We start from the raw sequence: 25219 nt of genomic DNA on the forward strand, positions 1-25219 counted from the left end.
TGTGTGTGTTTGTGTGTGTGTGTGTGTGTATGGTGTTAGGGAGTGTTCTAATTCCGTTCTTTTACATGCAGCTGTCCAGTAAGGCTCCACTCTTGAAGAGCTTGCACAAACTCACTCTGAGTCCCAGCACAGAGATAGCAGCTTGGAAAGAATCTGAATCATACAAGAGGGAGATTCATTGACTAATTTTAGGGCATGTGCCAGAGGGGCAGGTTTCTGGTGAAACTTTCTCCAGGGATAGAAGTGCTGGTGGGCTCCCTTTTTGTTTTTGCTCTCCTTCCACCTAGCTGGCCTGGCCTGACTCTGGCAGGCACCATTTCTGTCATTCTCCATCAACCTACCTAACACCTGGCATCCATCCCCAGCATTCCTCTGAGAACTCACCCCACCCAACCCACCAAACTCAGCCATCCCCCCTCCAAAGCAAGTCCCACCCTGCCCCACCTGGCAGGTGGCCCCAACCAGCACCAGTGCCCCTCAAAAGTGGCTCCTGCTAGAGGGGACCATCCTTGCACACTAATGTGCCCACAGCAGTTGCAGCCAGGCCTCATGAATGGCCAGGCTGGGGACTAGCCCTGCCCACCAGGGTGTCAACAGCAGTTGTGGCCAAGCCACTCAGCTAGCCAGGCCAGGGACCAGCTCCATCTACCAGTGCACCCACAGCGCTTGCAGCCCAACCACAACAAGAGAACATACACAGTGCATACAGGGGATAATCAGGAGCACCTCGCTCTGGTGACCAGGGGTGATGTTGCCACTGGGCCCCACAGGACACCTACATAAGACCAGTCTTTCAAGAGTGGGAGATGTAGCTGATACACATATTATGTAGAAACAAACACAGACAGTTAGGCAAATGAGGAGACAAATGAGAAAATAAGACAAAACCAAAAGAAAAAAATTAAACAAAATGGAGATAAGCAATTAACCAGAAAAAGGGTTCAAATCAATAGTCTTAAAGTTGTTCACTGGACTCTGGAGAAGAATAGATGAACTCAGTGAAAACAGTAACAAGATAGAAAACACAGAAAAGAACCAATCAGAACTGAAGAATACAATAACAGAAATGAAAAATACACCAGAGGGAATCAGCAGAGTAGAGGATGCAGAAGAACAGATAGCAATCTGAGACAGGGTAGTGGAAGTCACCCAATCAAAACAGCAAAAAATAATAATAATAATTTGTAAAATGAGGATAGTTTGGGATTTCCCTGGTAGTCCAGTGGTTAAGACTCCACACTTTCACTGCAAGGGGCCCGGGTTTGATCACTGGTCGGGGAAGTTCCCCATGCCACGTGGTGTGGCCAAAAAATAGTAATAATAAATTTAATTTAATTTAATTTAAAAAAAATAAGGATAGTTTAAGGGACCTGTGAGACAACATCAAGTGTACTAACATTCACATTACAAGGGTCTCAGAAGAAGAGAGAGCAAAAGTTTTTTTCAAAACTTTTTTGAAGAAAAATGACTGAAAACTTTCCTAACTGGGCTAACAAAACTCCCAAAAATACAGGTGCAGAAAGCATAGAGAGTCCTATATAAGATGAACCCAAGACACCCATACCAAGATACATTATAATTAAAATCTCAAAAGTTAAAGACAAAGAGAGAATCTTTAAGGCAATGAGAGAAAAGCAACAAGGGACTCCCACATAAGACTATCAGCTGATTTGTCAGCAGAAACTTTACAGGCCAGAAGGGACTGACATGATATTAAAGTACTAAAAGAAAGAAAGCTTACAAACAAGAATACTCTACCTGGCAAGGTTATTGTTCAGAATTGAAGTAGAGAGAAAGGGTTTCCCAGACAAGTAAAAGCTAAAGGAGTTCATCACCGCTAAATAAGCCTTATTAAGAAATGTTAAAGTGACTTCTTTAAACAGAAAAGTGAAGGCCATAACTAGAAACAAGAAAATCATGTAAGAAAAAATCTCATTGGTAAAGGGAAACGTATAGTAAAGGGCAGTCACCTACAAAGCTAGTATGAAGGTTAAAAGACAAAAGTAGTAAAAGCACCTATATATAAAACAATTAGTTAGGCAATACACAAAAAGATGCAAAATACGTCAGAAACATAAAATATCGGGGGCAGCAAATGTAGTGCTTTTAGAATGCACTAAAACTTAAATGACCATCAATTTAAATAGACTGCTGTATACATAGACTGTTGTATATGAACCTCATGGTAACCACAAACCAAAAACATATAACAGATACACAAAAAATAAAGAGAAAGGAATACACACATAACATGGAAGAAAGTCATCAAATCAGAAAGAGAACAAGAAAAGAAAGAAGAAAGGAACAGAGAAGAACTACAAAAACAACAAAACGACGAAATGGCATAAGTACATACCTGTCAATAATTACATTAGGGGCTTCCCTCGTGGTGCAGTGGTTAATCTGCTGCCACAGGGGACACAGGTTCGAGCCCTGGTCCAGGAAGATCCCACATGCTATAGAGCAATTAAGCCCGTGCACCACAACTACTGAGACTGCGCTCTAGAGCCCGCGAGCCACAGCTACTGAGCCTACGAGCCACAACTACTGAGCCCACGTGCCACAACTCCTGAAGCCCGCGCACCTACAGCCCATGCTCCACAACAAGAGAAGCCACCGCAATGAGAAGCCTGCACACCACAACAAAGAGTAGCCCCCGCTTGCCACAACTAGAGAAAGCCTGCATGTGGCAATGAAGACCCAACACAGCCAAAAATTAATAATAATAATAGAATAAATATTTTTTAAATAATTACATTAAATGTAAATGGACTAAATGCTCCAATCAAAAGACAAAGCGTGGCTGAATGGATTAAAAAAACAAGACCCATTTATATGGTTCACACAAGACCACTTCAGATCTAAAGACACACAGAATGAAAGTAAAGGGCTAGGGACTTCCCTGGTGGCGCAGTGGTTAAGAATCCACCTGCCACTGTAGGGGACACAGGTTCGAGCCCTGACCTGGGAAGATCCCACATGCCGCGGAGCAGCTAAGCCCATGAGCCACAACTACCGGGCCCATGTGCCACAACTACTGAAGCCCGCACACCTAGAGCCCATGCTCCGCAACAAGAGATGCCACTGCAATGAGAAGCCCACACACCGTAATGAAGAGTAACCCCCGCTTGATGCAACTAGAGAAAGCCCACGTGCAGCAATGAAGACCCAACACAGCCATAAATAAATAAATAAATAAATAAATAAATAAATAATTTTTTTAAATGGAAGTGAAGGGATAGAAAAATATTTCATGCAAATGGAAATGAATACTAATGATATTAGTATTAGATGAAAATGGAAACCTAATATTAATGATATTAGTATTAGAATACTAATATCAGGCAAAACAGACTTGAAAGCAAAGACTGTAACAAGAGACAAAGAAGGTCATTACATAATGATCCTTGGGGTCAATCAAACAAGAGGATATGACACAAATATCTCTGCACTCAACATAGGAGCATCTAAGTAAATAAAGCAAATATTAACATACATAAAGAGAGAAACTGATAGTAATACAATAATAATAGGAGGCTTTAGTACCCCACTTACATCAATGGATAGATCATTCAGACAGAAAAATCAATACGGAAATATTGCCCTTAAATAACAAAGGTGCACTTAACAGAACATTCCATCCAAAAATAGCATAATACATATACTTTTCAAGTGCACATGTAATATACTTTGGGTAGATCACATGTTAGGCCACAAAACAAGTCTCAATAAATTTAGAAAGATTGAAATCATATCAAGCACCTTTTCTGAAAGTAGAAATCAATTACAAGAAGAAAACTGGGAAAAACACAGACACATAGAAGCTAAACAACATGCTTCTAAACAACCAATGAGTCAATATAGAAATCAAAGAGGAAATTTAAAAATACCTTGAGACAAATGAAAATGGAAACACAATGTTCCAGAAACTGGAGCACAGCAAAGCAGTTCTAAGAGGGAAGTTTATAGCACTACAGGCCTACCTTAGTAAACAAGGAAAACCTCAAACAATTTAACCTTATACCTAAAGAAACTAGAAAAAGAACAAACAACACCCAAAGTTAGTAGAAGGAAATAATAGAGATCAGAATGGAAATAAATGAAATAAAGACTTGGGAAAAAAAGAAAGATCAGTGAAAAAAAACTAAATGAAAGAGAAGTTACAACTGACACAACAGAAATACAAATGATCAAAAAAGGTTACTACAGTTATTCGCCAACAAATTGAACAGCCTAGAAGAAACGGATAAATTCCCAGAAACATGCAACCTTCCAAGAGTGAATCAAGAAGAAACAGAAAATCTGAACAGACACATTACCAATAATGAAACTGAATTAGTAATTAAAAAAAAAAATCCCAACAAACAAGCCCAGGACCAGACAACAGTAAATTCAAACAAACTTAAGGAAGAGTTAATACCTATCCTTCTCAAACTATTCCAAAAAATTGAAAAGGAACAATTCTAAATTCATTTATACTGATATCAAAACCAGATAAAGACACTACAAAAAAATTACAGACCAATATGATGAACATAAAATGCAAAAATCCTCAACAAAATATTAGCAAATTGATTTCAATCATATAGTAAAAGAACCATACACTATTATCAAGTGTATTCCACAGATGCAATGATGGTTCTGTATGCACAAATCAATCAACATGATATACTACATTAACAAAGTGAAGGATAAAAATCACATGATCATGTGACTAGATGCAGAAAAAGCATTTGACAAAATTCAGTATCCATTTTTGATAAAAACTCTCAACAAAATGGATATAGAGGGAACATGTATCAACATAATAAAGGCCATATATGACAAACCAGCAGCTAAGAAAGTACTCAACGGTGAAAAGCTGAACGCTTTTCCTCTAACATCAGGAACATGAAAAAGATGTCCACCATTGACACTTTTATTCAACATAGTGTTGGAAGTGCTAGCCACAGCAATCACACAAAAAAAGAGATAAAAAGTATCCACATTGGAAAGGAAGTAGTAAGACTGTCACTATTTGCAGATGACATGATAATATATGTAGAAAACCTTAAAGACTCCACCAAAACACTATTGGAACTAATAAATGAATTCAGTAAAACTTCAGGATACAAAATCAATATACAGAAATCTATTGCATTTCTATACACGAATAATGAATTATCGAAAGAAATTAACATAACACTTATATTTACAATTGCAACCCAAAGGACAAAATGCCCAGGAACAAATTTTGCCAAGAAGGTGAAAGACCTATACTCTGAAAACTATCAAACACTGATGAAAGAAATTGAAGACAATATAAATGAATGGAAAGATACAAGAATTAATATTGTTAAAATGTCCATACTATCTAAAGCAATCTACAGATTCAGTGCAATCCCTATCAGAGTATCAATGGCATTTTTCATGGAATTGGGACAAATAATCCTAAAATGTATACTGGAACCACGAAAGACTGTGAAAACCAAAGCAATTTTAAGAAAGAACAAAGCTGGAGGTATCGTACACCCTGATTTCAAACTGTGCTACAAAGCTACAGCCATCAAAACTGTATGGTCTTGGCACCAAAACAGACACATAGATCAATGGAAGAGAATAGAGAGCCCAGAAAGAAGCCCACTATTACATGGTCAATTAATGTACAGCAGTGGAACCAAGAATATACAGTTGGGAAAGAACAGTCTCTTCAATAAATGATGTTGGGAAACTTGACAGCTACATGCCAAAGAATGAAACGGGATCACTTTCTATGCCATAGACAAAATATAAACTCAAAATGGATTGAAGACTTAAACGTGAGACCTGAAACCATGACACTCCTAGAAGAAGACATAGGCTGTACACTCGTTTACATTGGTCTTAGCAATAGATATGTTTTTGATCTGTCTCTTCAGGCAAGCGCAACAAACAAAAAGAAACAAATGAGACATCAATCTAAAACGGTTTTGTGCAGCAAAGGAAACCATCAACAAAACATAAAGCGAACTTACTGAATAGAAATACTTGTAGATGATATATCTGAGAAGGGGCTAATATCTAAAATGTATTTAAAAACTCACACAATATCCAAAAAACCAAACAGTCTGATTAAAAAATGAGCAGAGGGCATGAATAAACATTTTTCCAAGGAAGGCATACAGATGGCCAACAGACACATGAAATGATCTTCAGTATCACTAATCATCAGGGGAATGCAAACCTAAACCACAATGAGATCCTCACATCTTTCAGAATGGCTGTTATCAAAGAGACAACAAGTAACAAGTGTTGGTGAGGATATGGAGAAAAGGGAACCCTTATGCACTGTTAGTGAGAATGTAAATTGGTGCAGCCACTACAGAAAACAGTGTAGAAGTCCGTCAAAAAATTAAAAATAGAACTGCTATATGATCCAGCAATTTTACTTCCAGGTATTTACCCAAAGAAAACAAAAACACTAATTTGAAAAGATATGTGCACTCCAACGTTCACTGAAGCATTATTCACAATAAGCAACATATGGAAGTAACCTAAGTGTCCATCGATAGATAAGTGGCTAAAGATGCTGTGATACACACACACACACACACACACACACACACACACACACAATGGAATTTTACTCAGCCATAAAAAAGGAATGAAATCTTGCCATTTGAAACAACATGGATGGGCTTTAAGGATATTTTGCTAAGTAAAATATGTCTGACAGAGAAAGACAAATACCATATTATTTCATTTATATGTGGAATTTAAAAACCAACCAAACAAAATAAGACAGAAACATACTCACCAATACGGAGAGCACAGTGGTGGTCACCAGAGGGTAAGGGGTGGTTGGGTGAAATAGATGAAGGGAAATTGAGAGGTACAAACTTCCAGATACAAAATAAATAAGGCATGTGGATGTACTGTATTGCATAGGGAATATAGTCAATAATATGGTAATAACTTTGGTGACAGATGGTTACTAGGTTTGTTGTGGTGATCAATTCGTAATATGTATAAATGTCAAATCACTATGTTGTACCCCTGAAACTAAGATAATAATACATGTCAACTATACTTCAATTTTAAAAAAGGAGGGGAAACAAGCTAGACTTGGGGGGAGCTGCCTCGGTTGTAGGTCTTAACAGTTTGGGTGCCCAGTAGGGGGTGCAAACTCTGCTCCTCAGGGAGAAGCTCTGGAGTTTGAGTTTCTGCCTGATTGTGGGTCACTGTGCCGGGTTGGGGTTTACAGCAAGAGTGTGTCTCAGCATCTCCTACCCACTTAGGTGTGAGTTTTTTCTCATTTGTCCAATATGTAGGAGTCACTCAGCTAGTTTTTAGTTTTTTTCAGAGGAAACTGGTCCATATGTAGCTATAGATGTGGCGTGTCTTGGGAGGAGGTGAGTTCAGGATCTTTCTACTTGACCATCTTGAACCAGAACTCTGAAGTCAGTCTCTTGAAGAGATATCTGTACTCCCTTGTTCATTACAGCATTATCACAATAGCCAAAATATGGAATCAACCTAAATGTTCCTCAAAGAATAAATGGATAAAGAAAATGTGGTATATGTATACACACACAGTGGAATATTACTCAGCCTTTAAAAAGAAGGAAATCCTATCATTTGCAACATGGATGAACCTGGAGGACATTATGCTAATTGGAATAAGCCAGGCACAGAAAGACAAATAGTGCATGATCTCACTTATATGGGAATCAAAAACAAGTCAAACTTATGGAAGCAGAGAGTAGAATGGTGGTTACCAGGGGCTGGGGGTGTGAGGGAAATGGGGTGATGCTGGTCAAAGGGTACAAAGTTGCAATTCTATAGAATGAGTAAATCTAGAGATCTAATGTACAATGTAATGACTATACATTTAATATAATACTGTGTTAAATACTGGAAATTTACTTAAAGAGGGTAGAGTTCAGGTCCTCTCATCCCTAACCCCCACCAAAAAAATGGTAACGTTGTGAGGAGATGATATGTTAAGTGGCTTTACTGTAGTAATCGTTTCACTGTGTATATCACATTATTTTGTTATATATCTTAAATACATACAATTTTTAGTTAAAATGTTTTTAAATTTTTTAATGAAATTAGGCACAGTAAAAACCATAAGATTTAAATTAATTATGTCTCTTATTTAACCCAATACATCTAAAATGTTATTTCAACATGTAATCAATATAAAAGTATTGATGTTTTACTGTTTTTTTCTTCCTAAGTCTTCAAAATCTGTTGCGTATTTGCACTTAAAGACGTCTCAAATTGGACTAGCCACATATAGCTAGTGGCTACCATATTGGACCATGCAGATTTGAATTACAAGAATGCCAGAAAAAGAGAATGGATAAGGGGAAACAGAGGCAGAGAGGAAATAAAATAATTTGAGAAAATGTCCAAGAACTAAAGAATACTAGTTTCCAAATTGAGCAGGCTCTGAGGCCAGCAAAATAAGTGAATTAGATACAGACCAAGGCACCTCATCATATTATTTCAAAACACCAGGGACTCAGAAACCTCTATAGGCTTCAAAGGAAAAAAAAAAAAAAAACAACAGGTTACAGTCAAAGGATCAGTGGCTTTAGACTTCTCAACAACAATGGATAAATGGAAGACAATGGATCAGTGCCTTTAAAATTCTGAAGGAAAAGAACCACCAAGCTGTAATTCTATAAATACCAACTACATTGGGAGTAGATAAAAGGTATTTTCAATGATCCAAGATCTAAAAATGTAGCTTTTAGGAAGCTACTGAAGGATGTGTTACACCAAACAAGGAAGTAAACCAAGAATGAGGAAAATGTGATATATAAGAAACAGGAGAAAGGTGAAGGGAATCCCTAGGGTGAAACTGTGAACCAGGCCTAGAGATCAACCAGTCTAGATGAGAGTAAGTCAGAAGGAACCAAGAAAGACTTCAAGGAAATGCAATTGATAGAATACCTAATGGGACTGATTATGGATGTAGAAAACTGGTAGAGGTTTTGGGATTGAATTAGTAACATGTACTGTACCCCAAAAACTAAGCAGATAAAAGAGAAAATGAAAATGTAGTTATAAACTCTGAATGTTGAGTAATTTATCTATATATTTAAGAGGCTGGGGAGGGCATGTGGGTAAGGTGGAATGAGTGGCAAAAGAGCTGAAACCTCATCTTTCATAGTGCAAAATTAATCCACTCCTTAAAACAAATATGAGAAAGGAGCAATATAGGCATCTTAACTGAAATGTAAAGATAAATACCAAAATAATCAGGTGTTGAAAATGGTTGGATCTGGGGAAGAGAAAACAAAGGTCTGCCATTTATTCTAATAAATTTTGTAAAACTATGTCTAAGTCTAAAGTATACACATATGTAACTTTTAAAAGAAACATGAACAATAATAAATCTGAGTGAATAAAGGACCTTTAACGGGCCATTGCTAATGAGTATCCTTATCTCCTAGCATTGAGTACTGGTTCCGCTGCATGGATGTGGATGGGGATGGTGTGCTCTCCATGTATGAGCTGGAATACTTCTACGAGGAGCAGTGTGAACGGATGGAAGCCATGGGCATTGAGCCCTTGCCATTCCATGATTTGCTGTGCCAGATGCTTGACCTGGTGAAGCCAGCCAACGATGGTAAGATTGAATAAAGAGCCATTTGCATTGTACACCTAGGTGTACTGTATACTGTACTATATCCCACACTCCGTGCACTGTAACGGAGTGTGGGATATAATTATTTAAATTATTTAACTTCCCAGAGTCTTCCATACAGGCTTTACAAATACAGAAGTATTTAAGTTTCTCCTTTATTGTTAGCACAGAACCAACAGTTGATGGCAAATTCTGTTTAAGAAATAGGCTTTTTCAACTTAAAATAGAACTACCATATGATCCAGCAATCCCACTCCTGGGCATATATCCAGAGAAAACCATAAGTTGAAAGGATACAGGCACCCCAGTACTAATTGCAGCACTATTTATAATAGCCAGGACATGGAAGCATCCTAAATGCCCATCAACAGAGGAATAAATAAAGAAGTTGTGGTACGTGTATACAATGGAATATTACTCAGCCATAAAAAAGAATGAAATAATGCCATTTGCAGCAACATGGATGGACCTAGAGATTATCATACTAAGTGAAGTAAGTCAGACAGAGAAAGACAAATATATGATATCACTTATATGTGGAATCTAATTTTAAAAAAAGATACAAATGAACTTATTTATAAAACAGAAGCAGACTTATAGATATCAAAAACAAACTTATGGTTACCAAAGGGGAAGGTGGGGAGGGATGAATCAGGAGCTTGGGATGAACACATGGCACGCTACTATACTTAAGCTAGATGACCAACGGGGACCTACTGTATAGCACGGGGAACTCTACCCAATATTCTGTGATAGCCTATATGAGAAAAGAATCTAAAAAAGAATGAATACGTGTGTATGTATAACTGAATCACTTTGCTGTACACCTGAAACTAACACAACATTGTAAATCAACTATACTTCAAAAAAATTAAAATATTAAAAAACATAAATTTAAAAAATTGTTTAAAGAAAAAAAAAGAGAAATAGGCTTTTTCCATAGAAACAGAAAGCAGATTTAGTGATTGCCAGGGGCTGAGGATTTGGAAGGGGAGATGGAGTTGGACTGCTTGATGGGTACAGTTTCCTTTGGGGGTGAAGAAAATGCTATGGAATGTGATAGTGGTGATGGTTCTGCAACATTGTGAATGTATGAAAAGCCACTAAGTTGTACCCTTTAAAATGGTTAAAATGGTGAATTTTATGTGAACTTCACCTCAAAAAAAAAGAAATCAATTTTTATAATCAAATAAGCATATGCATATACTTTTAAACTTCAGTAAAAGTTTTTTTCACTTGCCAAAACAGCTCTTGAAATTTACCAGATTTGTTCTTACACAGGCAAAATAACTCTACGAGATCTGAAGAGATGCAGAATGGCTCACATTTTTTATGACACTTTCTTTAATCTGGAGAAATACTTAGACCATGAACAGAGAGATCCCTTTGCAGTCCAGAAGGTACCAGTATAGTTTTAACTTCTATTTGAGGGCTGCAGTATCAGGGGTTGTGTGCTACAGATAAAAATGGTCTCTGTCTGCAGGAATTCTGGTATTTAAAGAGGTAACATTTAAAACATTTCATCACATACTGAAATGAGAGAATAAAGGACCTAGAGCACATCTCTTCCCATAGTATTAGAAAGTATATTGGGCTTAACTGTACCATTCAATTTCGGGATGACAAGGTAATGAAAACTAGATGCTCTCCAAAATAAGACAACCTTCAGATAATGTAACACTTTTTCAAGTGGTAATGATTACTGTACATGACTATCAGTTTGAAGACATTCTACAGCTTAAGAGGGGTGAGCTGCCTTCCCCATACACAAAAACCTGTGGACTCTAAGAAAACCCATGTCCAGAAAAACACCAAACAAACAAAAAGCAGAATATCACCACTTCTTCTAATCCCCTGTTTAAAGATTAAAAATTATATTGATGGAAAAGAACTGTTTCAGTTGAGTCCTATAGGAGTACAAGTACAGGAAACTTTCTGTCTTTTCTTTGTCTTCCATATGTTGCATAACTGTACTTGTAAGAATACAAAGATCAGCTTCTAAAAACAAATACTCTGCACCGGAACTTGGGGCGTATCAGGATGCATTATCACTAGCCTGAAGTCAGTATTATATTTCATTGAGTTTAAGATGCCCCATTATTTTATATATCTTTAAGCAATAAAAATCATTGCCAACTGTAAGTCTGAGATGCATGCCAATTTCAGAGATGTTAAAAGGGTGGGGTGAAGTTCTTAAAGTGGATTAAATATAGTAAGTAAGACATTGTGTAGTCAGTATTTAGGTACTTGCATTCTTTTAGGCATAACTAACCTTACACCCTAGGGCAATACTAACTCAATTTCATCATGGAAAAACATCATTTTACCTAGAACGTATAATCCAAGATGCTGCCTGTACTGTAGACGGAAAAGAAAATATATGCCCTTTTTCCCCCTTCATTTCTTTTATTTGTGTTATAAATTTAAAATTTTTTACCTTTAAATTTTCCTTTTTTTTCTGAGAGGTGGTAATTATCAACATTCTGAAAGTGCAGGAAGTGCTCAGTAAATTCCAAGCGCTGTGTTGAGAAGACACTGGTTATATAGAGATGACTCAGTATATAAAGAATGGGTATACAGAGATGAAAAAAGAAGAGCAAAAGGTGGCAACCAAGCATAGGATAGCGAAGGAAGTGATTGGGGAGAAAAGGGCGGTTTCTACAAGATAACACAGATAACACGGTATCTGAGCTGGCTTTGAAAGAAGCAATAAAAATTTGTCAGAGGAAGGGATGGTACATTTCAGGTGGGCATAAGCAAACCACAAGTCACTCCAGATAGCTGCTGTGCAAAGTGCCAGAGGAGAAGGGGCTAGAGAAGAGCCTCTGATAACAAGGCTGAAGAATCTAGACCTAAACAGTCTAGCTGCTGAACAGCCTTATAATTTTGTAATTCAAGGTGTAGAAAATCACTTTAGGAATGTTACTTTAGCACCACTTTTAACACGTTTAAATGAAACATTTTTCAGATAAGTTTTTTTCAGTGATGTAAAACATTTGTAATGACCTATCTCCAATTCTTTGTCTTTGATTTTGTTTCCTGTGGCTGTCCTCTTCCCAATCAGGATGTTGAGAATGACAGTCCTGAGCCCTCTGACTGGGACAGGTTTGCTGCTGAGGAATATGAGACCCTTGTAGCAGAGGAGTCTGCCCAAGCACAGTTCCAGGAAGGGTGAGTGAGTCTCCCTTGGTCTTGTAGAACTTTTTTTAACAGGGGTAATAACCACATTAGGACCACCTTAAAAAATCAAGCTAGTAATCCTTTCCTATTTCTACCATTTTTGAATATCATAAAAATGAGTGATTTTAACCAACTTCAGTTAAATGAATATTTCCCCAGCAGTCTTCTCTTTCCTTCTTCACTAATTTCCTGAAGTCTTCTCATGTGCCATTTCCTTTAATGGAGTTGTACTTTTCACTGAAAACTGAGATCATTGTGCAGTCGTACTACTTTGCTAGGGATGTTAGTACACCCTGTAAATACAGGAGGAGGCTAGAAGAACTGATGCTCTTTTAAGTAGTAAAGATCATCGTGTTTAAAACAAATCTTTATCAGACATGGTTTTGTGCTTTCAACCCTGAACAGGAAGTAACTTCTACAAGGATTTATAATAGGGTATAATTCCATAAAGGGACTGTGGTAAGAAATTAAATTATCCAAGACTTTTACTGCTTAGAACATTTCAGTAACTATAATTTGCTGGCTCTTTTCATCTTCTAGCGATTCCTTTAGCAGTTCCTATGATTCTTCCTTAGTCATTGTTTCTCTAAGCCTCTCAATTAATCCTTATTATTAATGTAATGCATTGTAATGCATTTTGAATAGGCAGTATATTAATTTGATTTAATATTCAAATAAAAGAATAAATAGTAAGTTTCCTGCTACCCAGCTGTCCCCAGAAGCAACCACTGTTATCATTTTCTGTGTACCCTTCCAAAGACAGTCCATCCCCACTCCCTCCCACACGTTCTCACACTCTCTCTCTCTCATACACACACATATATACATACATATGTGTATATGTATAAAAGCAAATACACATATACATTCTTTTATTTCTTTCCTCCTCTTACACATATGGTACCGTACTCATTATTTAGTTCCCTGCTTTTTCCACAATTTTATAAAGTTTCTGTTATACAAGATGAATAAGTTCTGGAGATCTGCTGTACAACATAGTATCTATAGTTAAAATATGGTATTGTGCACTTTAAAATATGTTAAGAAGATAGATCTCATGTTAAGTGTTCCTATAAAAGAAAAAAAAACACAAGGAAATGTTTGGAGGTAATGGATATGTTTAGTGCCTTGGTTGTGGTGATGGTATCACAGATATAAGCATATATCCAAAATCATCAAGATGTATTCACTGGGCTTCCCTGGTGGCGCAGTGGTTGAGAGTCTGCCTGCCGATGCAGGGGACATGGGTTCGTGCCCTGGTCTGGGAAGATCCCACATGCCGCGGAGCAGCTAGGCCCATGAGCCATGGCCGCTAAGCCTGTGCGTCCGGAGCCTGTGCTCCGCAACGGGAGAGGCCACAACAGTGAGGGGCCCGCATAACGCGTTAAAAAAAAAAAAAAAAAAAGATGTATTCACTAAATGTGTACAGTTTTTTGTATCAAACTTCAATAAAGCTAAAAATGATAACAACAGAGACTGGGAGAGCAGCATGGTGAACCAGATACTTGTATTTTATGATCATTGAGGTATAAATGAGGCATTACAAATATTTGGGGGGCCCTGAGGTGTATGAAAATATTGATAAAAGAATAACTGAAGGCTGGAGAAAAAAACAAATCAATAAATTAGAGATTATTCCATAAATATATTTAATGAATGTGCTAAGTTTTTTATAACTGCATAATATTCCACTGTATAGTTATACCATTATTTTACATTCCTCCGTTCACAAACATTATAGTGAAAATAGTGAAATATTAGAGATATAATGTTGCAGTGAATAATCTTATGTGTCATTTTATACATATGTGGGATAAATTTCTAGTGTGTAGCAAACAGATAGCAAACTTGCAAAGACATAGGAGGATTTTAGAGAAACCAACAAGAAATGATGCACACACCCAGAACTAGCTATGGTGGGAGCATTTCATCCCTAGGCCTAAAAGGACAAGGAGGTGAAACCATCATCAGAACCCAAAGAGAAAAGCTATATGGAGAGGGTCACCTGACAGAACTTGTGACCTTCAGTAATGGGATTTAGCCAACCTGTGGCAACCCAGCTGAGGGATAGCTGCTAGAATATCCCGTTTCATTCTCATATCCTTCAGTATCCTGCAGGCACTTCCCTTTAGCTTCCAACCAGAAACCAGAAGACAAGAGAGCCCAATGGTGTGGTCCATTTGGGTCAGCCTCCTCGGGCACAGAGCTAGGGGAAGAGTAGATCTAGAGGGATAAACAGAAAATACCCAGCTCAGTAGATAATGTCAAACAGTCCTCCATAAAGATTGTACCATTAAGTCTTGAATATCTTTTTTGAGAGTACTGAAGAAGCCATTTCCAAACCACCTTCTTTAATCTAGAGATTTCCTTAATATGCTTAGCCACAAAACTGGGACCTCATTTTTATGTCAAAGACCCAGAGGAAACCCTTAAAATCATTCATCATTCATTGATTATCTTAAGTCTGAGTGCATCAGAAAAGACAGGCAAGTTGATTCACAGGCATGATTTAGTTTTTTGGCAGGGAGCTTCATTAGTAGGAACTGGGGTAAGTGTACTGATCTTATGAAGCAATATCACTACTGTTAAGAAGATGTGTAGATGTTTATAATAGTGAAAACTGGAGACAATCTAAGTATTTAATAAGAAGAAGATTAATAAAATTATCCTACATATACACAGTGCAATCCCATGTAACCATTAAAAATCATTTTGTGGATGTATAATAATTCTTAACTAGCAAAGAAAAAATAGAGATGTGAAAGAAGGCTTTGAAAGATCAAGTAAAACTGAACAGAAAGGAACAAAATAAAGTTATCAGAAAATTAGGTATATATAAGGAAAACAAAAGGGATCTAACTTAAACATATTAGACAGTGGAGCAAATGAAATAGAAAAAAATATTCAAAGATAACAGAAAAGCTTTTTTGAAATAAAAGAAGACCTGAATCTGAAAGGTCAGAAGTCACACCATATCCAGGAAATACTGATGATGACTGGCCCCATAGATGTGTGGTGAATTTAACAGAATTCAAAGATAAATAAAAGTTTACTTTGGGGGCTTTTTCCATTTTTAAAAAATGCAAGTCACCAGACAAGAGGGGGAAAAAAAATCAGCCTTTCCTCAGGTACCTCCACAGTAAAAATGAATACTAGAAGATCATAAAATAATATTTATAACTTTCTCGGAGAAAGAAATTCTATATCCTAAAATTTTATACTAACCCAAGATGGCATTCAAACATGAAAACACAATGGATATTTTGAAACATACAAGAACTGAAAGGAATAAAGCACCCATGAGCTCTTCTTTATCCTTTTTTTTTTTTTTTTTTTTTTTATGGCTCACAGGCCCAGCCGCTCCGCGGCACGCGGGTTCTTCCCGGACTGGGGCACGAACCCGTGTCCCCTGCATCGGCAGGCGGACTCTCTACCACTGCGCCACCAGGGAAGCCCGAGCTCTTCTTTAAAAAGGACATAATCGGGCTTCCCTGGTGGCGCAGTGGTTGAGAGTCTGCCTGCCGATGCAGGGGACACGGGTTCGTGCCCCGGTCCGGGAAGATCCCGCGTGCCGCGGAGCGGCTGGGCCCGTGAGCCATGGCCGCTGAGCCTGCGCGTCTGGAGCCTGTGCTCCGCAACGGGAGAGGCCACAACAGTGAGAGGCCCGCGTACCGCAAAAAAAAAAAAAAAAAAAAAAAAAAAAGGACATAATCATAAAACCAAGAGATGAACCAAAATAGCCCAGAAATGGAGTGGCCATGGTGGAAAAGAAATAGTAGTGAGTGTTCAATCCATTTAAATATAAAAGGATAGAGGCAGAACATAATATTCCAGAAAAAATAATATAAAAGTGGGATGTAGAGAGGAGGAAGAAATATATGTGTAAGTTTCATTAGCAGGGCCTCAACAGCTACCCTCTAAAGCTGGTAAGTCAAGTTGAGGGTTTAAGGCTATTAATTAAACACTTGAAAAACCAAAGCCAGACTCTAAATATTCTAAATCAATCAGAAAACATGTACACACACAAAAGAAAAACACAGACCATGCAGCATAAAGATTACAGAACTAAAACAAATACTTTTAAGTCAGTGAATAGAAATGGAACAACTCACTTATTAAAAGAAAAGTATTCAATTATAGAATGACAACAAAAGTTGAATTAAAAAAGACTAAACAGGGCTTCCCTGGTGGCGCAGTGGTTGAGAGTCCGCCTGCCGATGCAGGGGACATGGGTTCGTGCCTCATTCCGGGAAGATCCCTCATGCCGCGGAGCGGCTGGGCCCGTGAGCCATGGCCGCTGAGCCTGCGCGTCCGGAGCCTGTGCTCCGCAACGGGAGAGGCCACAACAGTGAGAGGCCTGAGTACCGCAAAAAAAAAAAAAAAAAAAAGACTAAACACCCCAAAAAAGCTGTCCTGATAACATCAGATTCTTGAAGCAGAAACACCAAAAGGTAAAAAAAGGAGAAATTGAAACCTGTTATTTGCAGCCATAATAAAATATTCCCTGAAAATGGATACCTTTGTGGTTTATTGTCCAGAGACCATTTACAAAATACATATTAGGCCACAAACAAACCTTCAGTGGACTTCTAAAAAGTAACAGTAATACAGACTAGCTTCTCATTTCAAGGAGGTACACAAAGCATCCTGTAGTTTTCAGTCTCTCATACCATGTAAAAATAAGAAACACAGAGCACCCCCTGAAGTGATAGGAGAAACGTTCAGTGGACTAAAAGAAGGAGAGCAGGTGGAATCAGATTGAAGAGGGAGCCAGAGCTTAGGTTCTGTGCAGGAAGATGAGGAAGATAATTGCCACAGAGAAAGGGAGCAGCACGTACAGATGGTTCATGCCTTAATTTGACTGAAACCAAGAGCAAGAGGGAGACCAGAAGAAGAAGCGTCCAGGGAGGTTGAACACTGTACATCCCATCCCACCCATAAAGGAAAGACAAAAGCAGTGAGTATGGGATCTTGGGGCAGCATGGCCCATCCATCCCCCTATTCCCATTTAAAACACTAGCAAGCCCACATTGCTCTCTCCTAAGCAGCCAGTGCAGAGGCAACAGTCTGTTCTCTACTACATAGTAAAGTGGACAAATATCAACCAATAAAATACTCAACAAATGGAAGAACTTTCAACCCTGGAAGGAGACTCAGTACAACGATCAGAACAAGACATCAAAATGGGTATATTTACTTTTTTTTTTCCTGCACCGCACAGCATGTGGGATCTTAGTTCCTCAACCAGGGATCGAACCCGTGCCCCCTGCAGTGGAAGCGCAGAGTCTTAATCACTGGACCGCCAGGGAAGTCTGACTATTTTTAGAGAGGTAAGAGAGAATATTACACTCTTCAAGCAAGACCAGCCAGTATCTTTCCAGTATCTGGAAATGAAAAGAAAAAAAATCTTAATGAAAAAACACAATCATTGGGCTAAATAATAGAATGGACACATCTGAAAAGCTTTTGATTTGGAATATTGATTGTGATACAGGAGTAAGAAATCCTTGTAGAAACCAGCAGAAATAATAGCCAAGTAATTCCCAGAATTTTAGCTGTTTAAACAAATAAAAATATACACAGAAACAGGAATCAGCAAATTTTTTCTGGCCAGGTAGTAAATATTTTAGGCTTTGCAGGTCTCTGTCACAATTACTTAGCTCTGCCACGGTGGTGTGAAAGTAGCCATGATATGTAAGCAAGTGAATGTGGCTGTGTTCCAATAAAATTTTAATAATAGACACTGAGATATTAACTTCAGATCATTTTCACATCGCGAAATATTCTTCTTTTGATTCTGTTTTCAAATTTTAAAAGGTAAAACCATTCTTAGCTCATGGGCTGTACCAAAACAGGTGGTGAGACAGATCTGGCCCACCGATTGTAGTTTCCCAATCCCTATAGTAGAGTGAAATTTCAGAACATAAAAGATAAAGAACTGAAAAGCTACCGGAGAGGGAAAAGAAAAGATTACCCACAAATTAAACACAAAAAGAAATAGATACACTAACTAATATGTATAAAATAGATAACTAACAAGAACCTGCTATATAGCACAGGGAACTCCACTTCACTTCACTATACAGTAGAAACTAACACAACATTGTAAAACAACTATACCCCAATTTAAAAATAAAGAAAAAGAAAGAGAGCATTTCACTGAAATACTGAAAAGAAAAAAACTTTGAACCTTGAATTCTGTTCCTATTTAAATGTGAGGGCCAGATAAAGACATTTTTAGACATTCAAAGATGCAAAATGGTTGCCACCCACAGATGATCTCTGAAAGAAATATTAAAGGGTATTCTTCAGCAAGAAGGTAAATATATCCTAGAGGAATAGTGGGATACAAGAAACAACAAAATTAGTAAAATTTATCCTTAGAATTAGGGAAGTATTGATTATAGATACTGTTAACAGAGAGAGTAAAAGAAGGTCAGGGTAATATGCTATGAATCTTTATTAGAGTGAAGAATATAGACATTGATAAATGTATATTTAACAATGACCAGAGTTAAAGTATGTCTGTTCGGCTTCCCTGGTGATGCAGTGGTTAAGAATCCGCCTGCCAATGCAGGGGACACGGGTTCGAGCCCTGGTCCAGGAAGAACCCACATGCCACGGAGCAATTAAGCCCATGCACCACAACTACTGAGCCTGCGATTTAGAGCCCGCGAGCCACAGCTACTGAAGCCCGAGTGCCTAGAGCCCATGCTCCACAACAAGAGAAGCCACCGCAACGAGAAGCCCACGCACTGCAACGAAGAGTAGCCCCTGCTCACCGCATCTAGAGAAAGACCGCGCACAGCAACTAAGACCCAATGCAGCCAAAAAAAATTTTTTTTAAGTTTAAGGAAAATCACTAAAAGAATAAATATTAAATGGAAAACTTTCTAATCATTTTTAGAAAAAGACAGTAGAGTATTAACTGGAGAAACAGTTGTATAAAGAAAACTCAATCTACTAAAAGACAATGCGTTTCTCAGTATTCTTTTGGTGAGAAGTGACTTTAACTCAAATTGGCATAAGGGGGGAAAGCATCAGCAAAAAGGAAATTATTGGCTTATAGAACTGAGAAGTCTAGGGATAGTACTGACTTTAGAGACTTTGACTTTATCTCTTTTATCTCTTAGATAATGCTTTTCTTTCATTCTTTCACTCTTCAGCAAGTTTTTTATATGTGGTGGCAAGATGATACCTTCAACTTCAAATAAAAGAGAAAATCCCTTTCCCACAAAGTCCAACAAAAGCCCAGGACTTGTGTTGGCTCTGATTGGCTTGGTTTGGATCTAGTCCCTGAACCAGCTCCTGAAGGAGTTAGGCCCAGAACTTAGCTTGGACAGGAGTCAATTTCATCCAAATCATGTGTATTCCCAAGGAAAATTTGGGAATTTTGAAAATATGGACCCAAAAAAGGAAATGCTATACTGGTAAAGGAACAACAGATGTCCACTACAGTAAGAAAGGCGACAAAAAGACAAAGACAGACAAAATAAATGGACAAAGTAAGTCCAGATATAGTATGAATCACAAAACTCAGAATGGATTAAAAATCCAACTGTACACTATTCTTTTAGATTCATACCTAACACAGAGGTAACAGTCAAATAAATAGTAAACAAGAGGAAATCAGATATAGCAATGTTAATGAGACAAAGAGAATTGAAACCTTTAAAAGAAACTTACCAGTATTTCAGCAGCTGGCCATGAAAATAAGTTACGAACTTTATGCAATACATAAAACAAATGTGATAGAAATACAAGGAAAAATTGACAATCCCATAGTCATATAAAAACCAACAAATCAAGCAGGCTAAAAAATTCATAAAGAATATAGAATCAGTAAACTTTCATAGAGGTACTCAAAAGTATACTTGGTACCCAACAAATACACATAGAACCATCACAATAAAGTACCTATTTATTAAGGCATGAAGGAAACTGCAACATTTTTTTAAATTACTAGCATATAGGCCACATTTGTTACTTAAAATGTAACCTGAAATTAACAACAAAAATGCACATATCTGGAGAGTTAAAAATAAAATTTTTAAAAATTAAATATATCTTAAAATAATTGTTAAGCTAAAGAGAAGATCAAAATACCAATTACAGTTTCTTTTAGAATCAGGCAATGAAAGCATTATATTTATTAAAATCTGTGGGATATGGACAGAGGAAAATTTGTAACCTGTAGACAGAAATAAATGAATTAGGCGATGCATGAAAAAGGATGACAAAATAGACCCAAATAAAGTACATGAAAGGAAGAAGTTCAACAACTGTATTTCAAACAAAAATAAATCTGTTAACTTATCCATACATACCTATATTCTGTGCCAAGCACTATTCTAAATATTTTAATGCATAAAACCTCTATTTTGTAGGTGCTGTTATCCCTAGTTTACAGATATTAAAACTGAACTACAGAAGATTAATCTGTCAAATCTACCAACATATATAAAAGAATATATCATAAGTAAGGGGGTTTTATCCCAAGATTGCAACAGTGGTTCAACTTTACAAAATCTGTCATTAACAGATGAAAGGAGTAAAAAGGAAACAAAATATAAACTGATTCTTTGAAGGCATGTGATAAAATATATTTTCTGGTTTGGAAAAAAATCATAAAACTAAGCAAACTTAAGAGCACCTCCTTAATGGGTAAAGGGTATTAATCCCATGCCCCAGAAACAACCAGCTAAAAATATAATAGAAAAAAATCCTATTTGTGATATCAACAAAAAAAGTGACTTGAAAATATATGTGAAGAAAATATAAAATTTCACTAAAAGTTATAAAGATCATTCCCCATGTTAAAATTAATTTATTAATTTGATATAATCCCCCCAAATATGTTGTAGAACTTGATCAGCTAATTCTAAAACTCATACTGAACAATAAATACAAAAGAATTACAGTGAGTTCTGAAAAGAAACAAAGGTATGGTGGGGCACAGGGGACGTGTACTATAAAGCCATAGTAATTAAACTCATTTTAGAATCCATGCCAAAACAGAAGATTTATGCAAAGCAATACAGTATATGATAAAGATAGTGTGTCAAGAAAAGTCTAGTCAGTAAAATGTTGGCTCTCTGTGGTGGGGTGAAAAAAGTACATATTAAGCTAATATCTGCATGCAAATAAAGAGCTTAAAAGCAAAAAAGTGATGGGAGAAATTTATAGGGAAATTATTTATAGATTTGAGTATATTTTAAAAGTGACAAATTCTATATCACAATCAAAAGGCAAACACATAGGGTTGAATACTCTTTCATAAATTGGATTCTTCAAAATCAATAGTTAAGAACATGAATATTAACCAATTCTACAACATCAAAAGATAGAAATTTCACCCAGGAAATAACAATGAAAATTCCCACTTGGTCACCAACAGTTAAAACGTAGTAGCCAGATATAACAATTTTAAGTGTTAACTGTACCTAACAACAAAGCCCCAAAATACATGAAACAAAAATTGCCAGACAATTCAACAATTATAGCTGGAGATTTCAACACTCCTCTTACAGTAACTGATAGAACTAGAGACAATCACTAAGGATACAGAAGACTTGAACAACACAGTCAATGTATTTGATCTAATCAATATATACACTCCACAAAACAGTAGCAAAATACACATTTTTCTCAAATGCACATGGAACTTCTTCAGGAAAGACCATCTGTTAGGTGAATAAAACAAGATTCAGTAAATTCAAATCAAGTATGTTTTCTGACCATTATAGAATAAAATTATAAATCAATAACAGAAGGAAATCTGGGAACCCCAAAATGTTTGGAAATTAAATAACACACTTCTAAAGATGCATGGGTCAAAGAAGACACTGCAGGGAAATTTAATATTATCTTAAAATGAATGAAAATAAAAGAACATATGAAAATGTATGAGGTGCAATTAAAGCAGTGCTTAGAGGAATATTTATGGCCCAGAAAGGTGGAACATCAATAATATAAGCTTCCATCTTAAGAAGCTAGAAAAAGGAAGAGCCAAATAGACCCAAAATAAGTAGAAAGAAGGAAATAACAAAGATCAGAGTAGAAATCCATGAAATAGAAAATAGGAAAATAATATGAAAGAACTGATGAAACCAAAAGCTGGTTCTTTGGAAAGATTTTAAAAGAGATAAAGCTTTAGAAAAAACAAAAGAGAGAGAGAGAAAGGAATAAATTAAAATCAGGATGAAAGAGGTTGCATCACTATGGACACTATAGAACTTAATTATAAAGGAATATTATGAACAACTTTATCCCAATAAATTTGACATCTTAGATGACATGGGACAAAATCCTCAAAAAACTCAAAACTGGCTCAAGTAGAAGTGGAAAATCAGGATAGACTATATCAAGATACTAAATAAGTTATTAAGTTTTCCCCAAAAGAAAAGTCCAGGTCCAGATGGTTCCAATGGCAAGTTCTGTCAAATATTTAAGGGAAAAAATAATACCAATCTTTCATTAATACTTTCAGAAAATAATAGTAGGAGGGAACACTTCTAAATTTATTTTAGAAAGCCAATATTACCCTTATACCAAAGCCAGACAAAGAGATCATGAGAAATGAAAACTACAAACCAATATCCCTCATGAACATCAATATAAAACTTCTCACAAAATATTTATCAAATCCAGCAACATATAAAAAAGATTATACACTCTAAGTGGGGTTTACCCCAGGAATGGAAGGCTGTCTTAACATCTGAAAATCTATTAATGTAATACACCATATTCATATAATAAAGGACAAAAACCACATAATCATTTCCATAGACACAAAAAAAGTATTTGACAAAATCCAACATCCATTCACAGTAACTCTTACCCCAGTAAGGATAAAAAGGAACTTCTTTAAGCTGATAAAAAGGCATCTATAATTAACATCATATGTATAGTGAAAAACTGAATGCCTTTCCAGTAAGATCAGGAAGAAGGCAAGGATGTTTCTGTCCCTCCCCATGTCTACTCAACACTGTAACTGAGGGTCCTATCCTGTGCAGTAGGACAAGAAAAAAAAAACATTAGAAGTGTTCAGATTGGAAAGAAAAAAGTAAATCTATTCCTAGATTATATATCCTTTAAGTAGAAAATACAAAGAAATCTGTGTAAAAGCTACCAGAACTAATAAATGAGTTAGCAAGGTCTCAGAATACAAGCTCAGTATACAAAAATCAGTTGTATTTCCATGTACTAGCAATGAACAATCAAATAGTGAAATTCAAATAAAGAATTCTATTCACAACAGCATCAAAAAGAAAAAATACAATAAATATAACAAAAGAACTACAATACTTGCACGCTGAAAACTGCAAAACAGTGCTGAGAGAAATTAAAGACCCAAATAAATAGAATTAGAAAGCTCAGTATTGTTAAAATGTCAGTTCTCCCCAAATTGATCTACAGATTTAACCCACTCCCTATCAAAATCCCTGCAGGCTTTTCTTATAGAAATTGGCAAACTGATCCTAAAATTTATATAGAAATGCAAAATACCTAGAATAGCTGAACACTTTTTTAAAAGAACAAAGTTGAAGGACTTAGGCTACCTGATTTCAAAACTTACTACAAAGCAAACAACCATCACGGCATTGTAGAATTGGTAAGTATACACAATCAATGAAACACTCTAGAAGTAGACCCTCATATATACAGCCAATTAATTTTCAACCAAAGGAGAAAGGGTAGTCTTTTCAGAAATGACGCTGAAATAATTGGATGTCCATATGCAAAAACAAGAACCTCAATCTGCATCTCACACCATATACAAAGGTAATTATCTCGAGTTCCCTGGTGGTCTAGTGGTTAGGATTTGGTGCTTTCACTGCCGTGGCCTGGGTTCAATCCCTGGTGAGGGAACTGAGATCCCGCAAGCCTCATGGAGTGCCAAAATAATTATTATAATAATAATTATTATTATTAATTAATATTAATTAATTATTATCTCAATAAATGTAAGAGCTGAAACCCTAAAGCTTCTAGAGTAAAACATAGGAGAAAAATCTTTGTGACCTTGGGTTAGGCAAGAGCAATAAAAATATTGATAAATTGGACTTCCTTCAAAATTAAAAACTATTGCTCTTCAAAGACACCATTAAGAAAATGAAAAAGACACACTGGGGGAAAACATTTCTAAAACATCCTGATAAAGGATTCTTTCCAGAATATATAAAGAACTTACAGCTCAATAATAAAAAGACAACCTAATTTTTTAAGTGAACAAAAATTTGAATAAATATTCAACTAAATTAGAGGTACAAACAGCAGATAGATATATGAAAAGATGCTTTACATCATTAGACATTAGGAAAATGTAAATTGAAACCACAATGAGATACACTACACAGCCACTAGAACATCTAAAATCACCAGTCAGCAATGATGTGAAGAAGCTGGAACCCTCATATA

The 25219-nt window shown here is 36.5% G+C and overlaps 1 protein-coding gene across 2 annotated transcripts in view; it reads left to right on the forward strand.

Annotated features, from left to right (window-relative positions):
• The window catches only part of PPP2R3A (protein phosphatase 2 regulatory subunit B''alpha), a gene marked incomplete at its 5' end in the record, with an annotated part of 158547 nt that overhangs the window by 122000 nt on the left and 11328 nt on the right, over nt 1-25219 (forward strand). For both annotated transcript variants that reach the window (XM_079704145.1, XM_079704146.1), the window contains 3 exons: nt 9426-9601; nt 10901-11019; nt 12684-12790. In XM_079704145.1, coding sequence (XP_079560271.1) covers nt 9426-9601; nt 10901-11019; nt 12684-12790 — 402 coding nt within the window. The remainder of the gene's footprint in view (nt 1-9425; nt 9602-10900; nt 11020-12683; nt 12791-25219) is intronic.

Source organism: Hyperoodon ampullatus, assembly GCF_949752795.1.
Source record: "Hyperoodon ampullatus genome assembly, chromosome: 5".
Lineage (NCBI taxonomy): Eukaryota > Metazoa > Chordata > Mammalia > Artiodactyla > Ziphiidae > Hyperoodon > Hyperoodon ampullatus.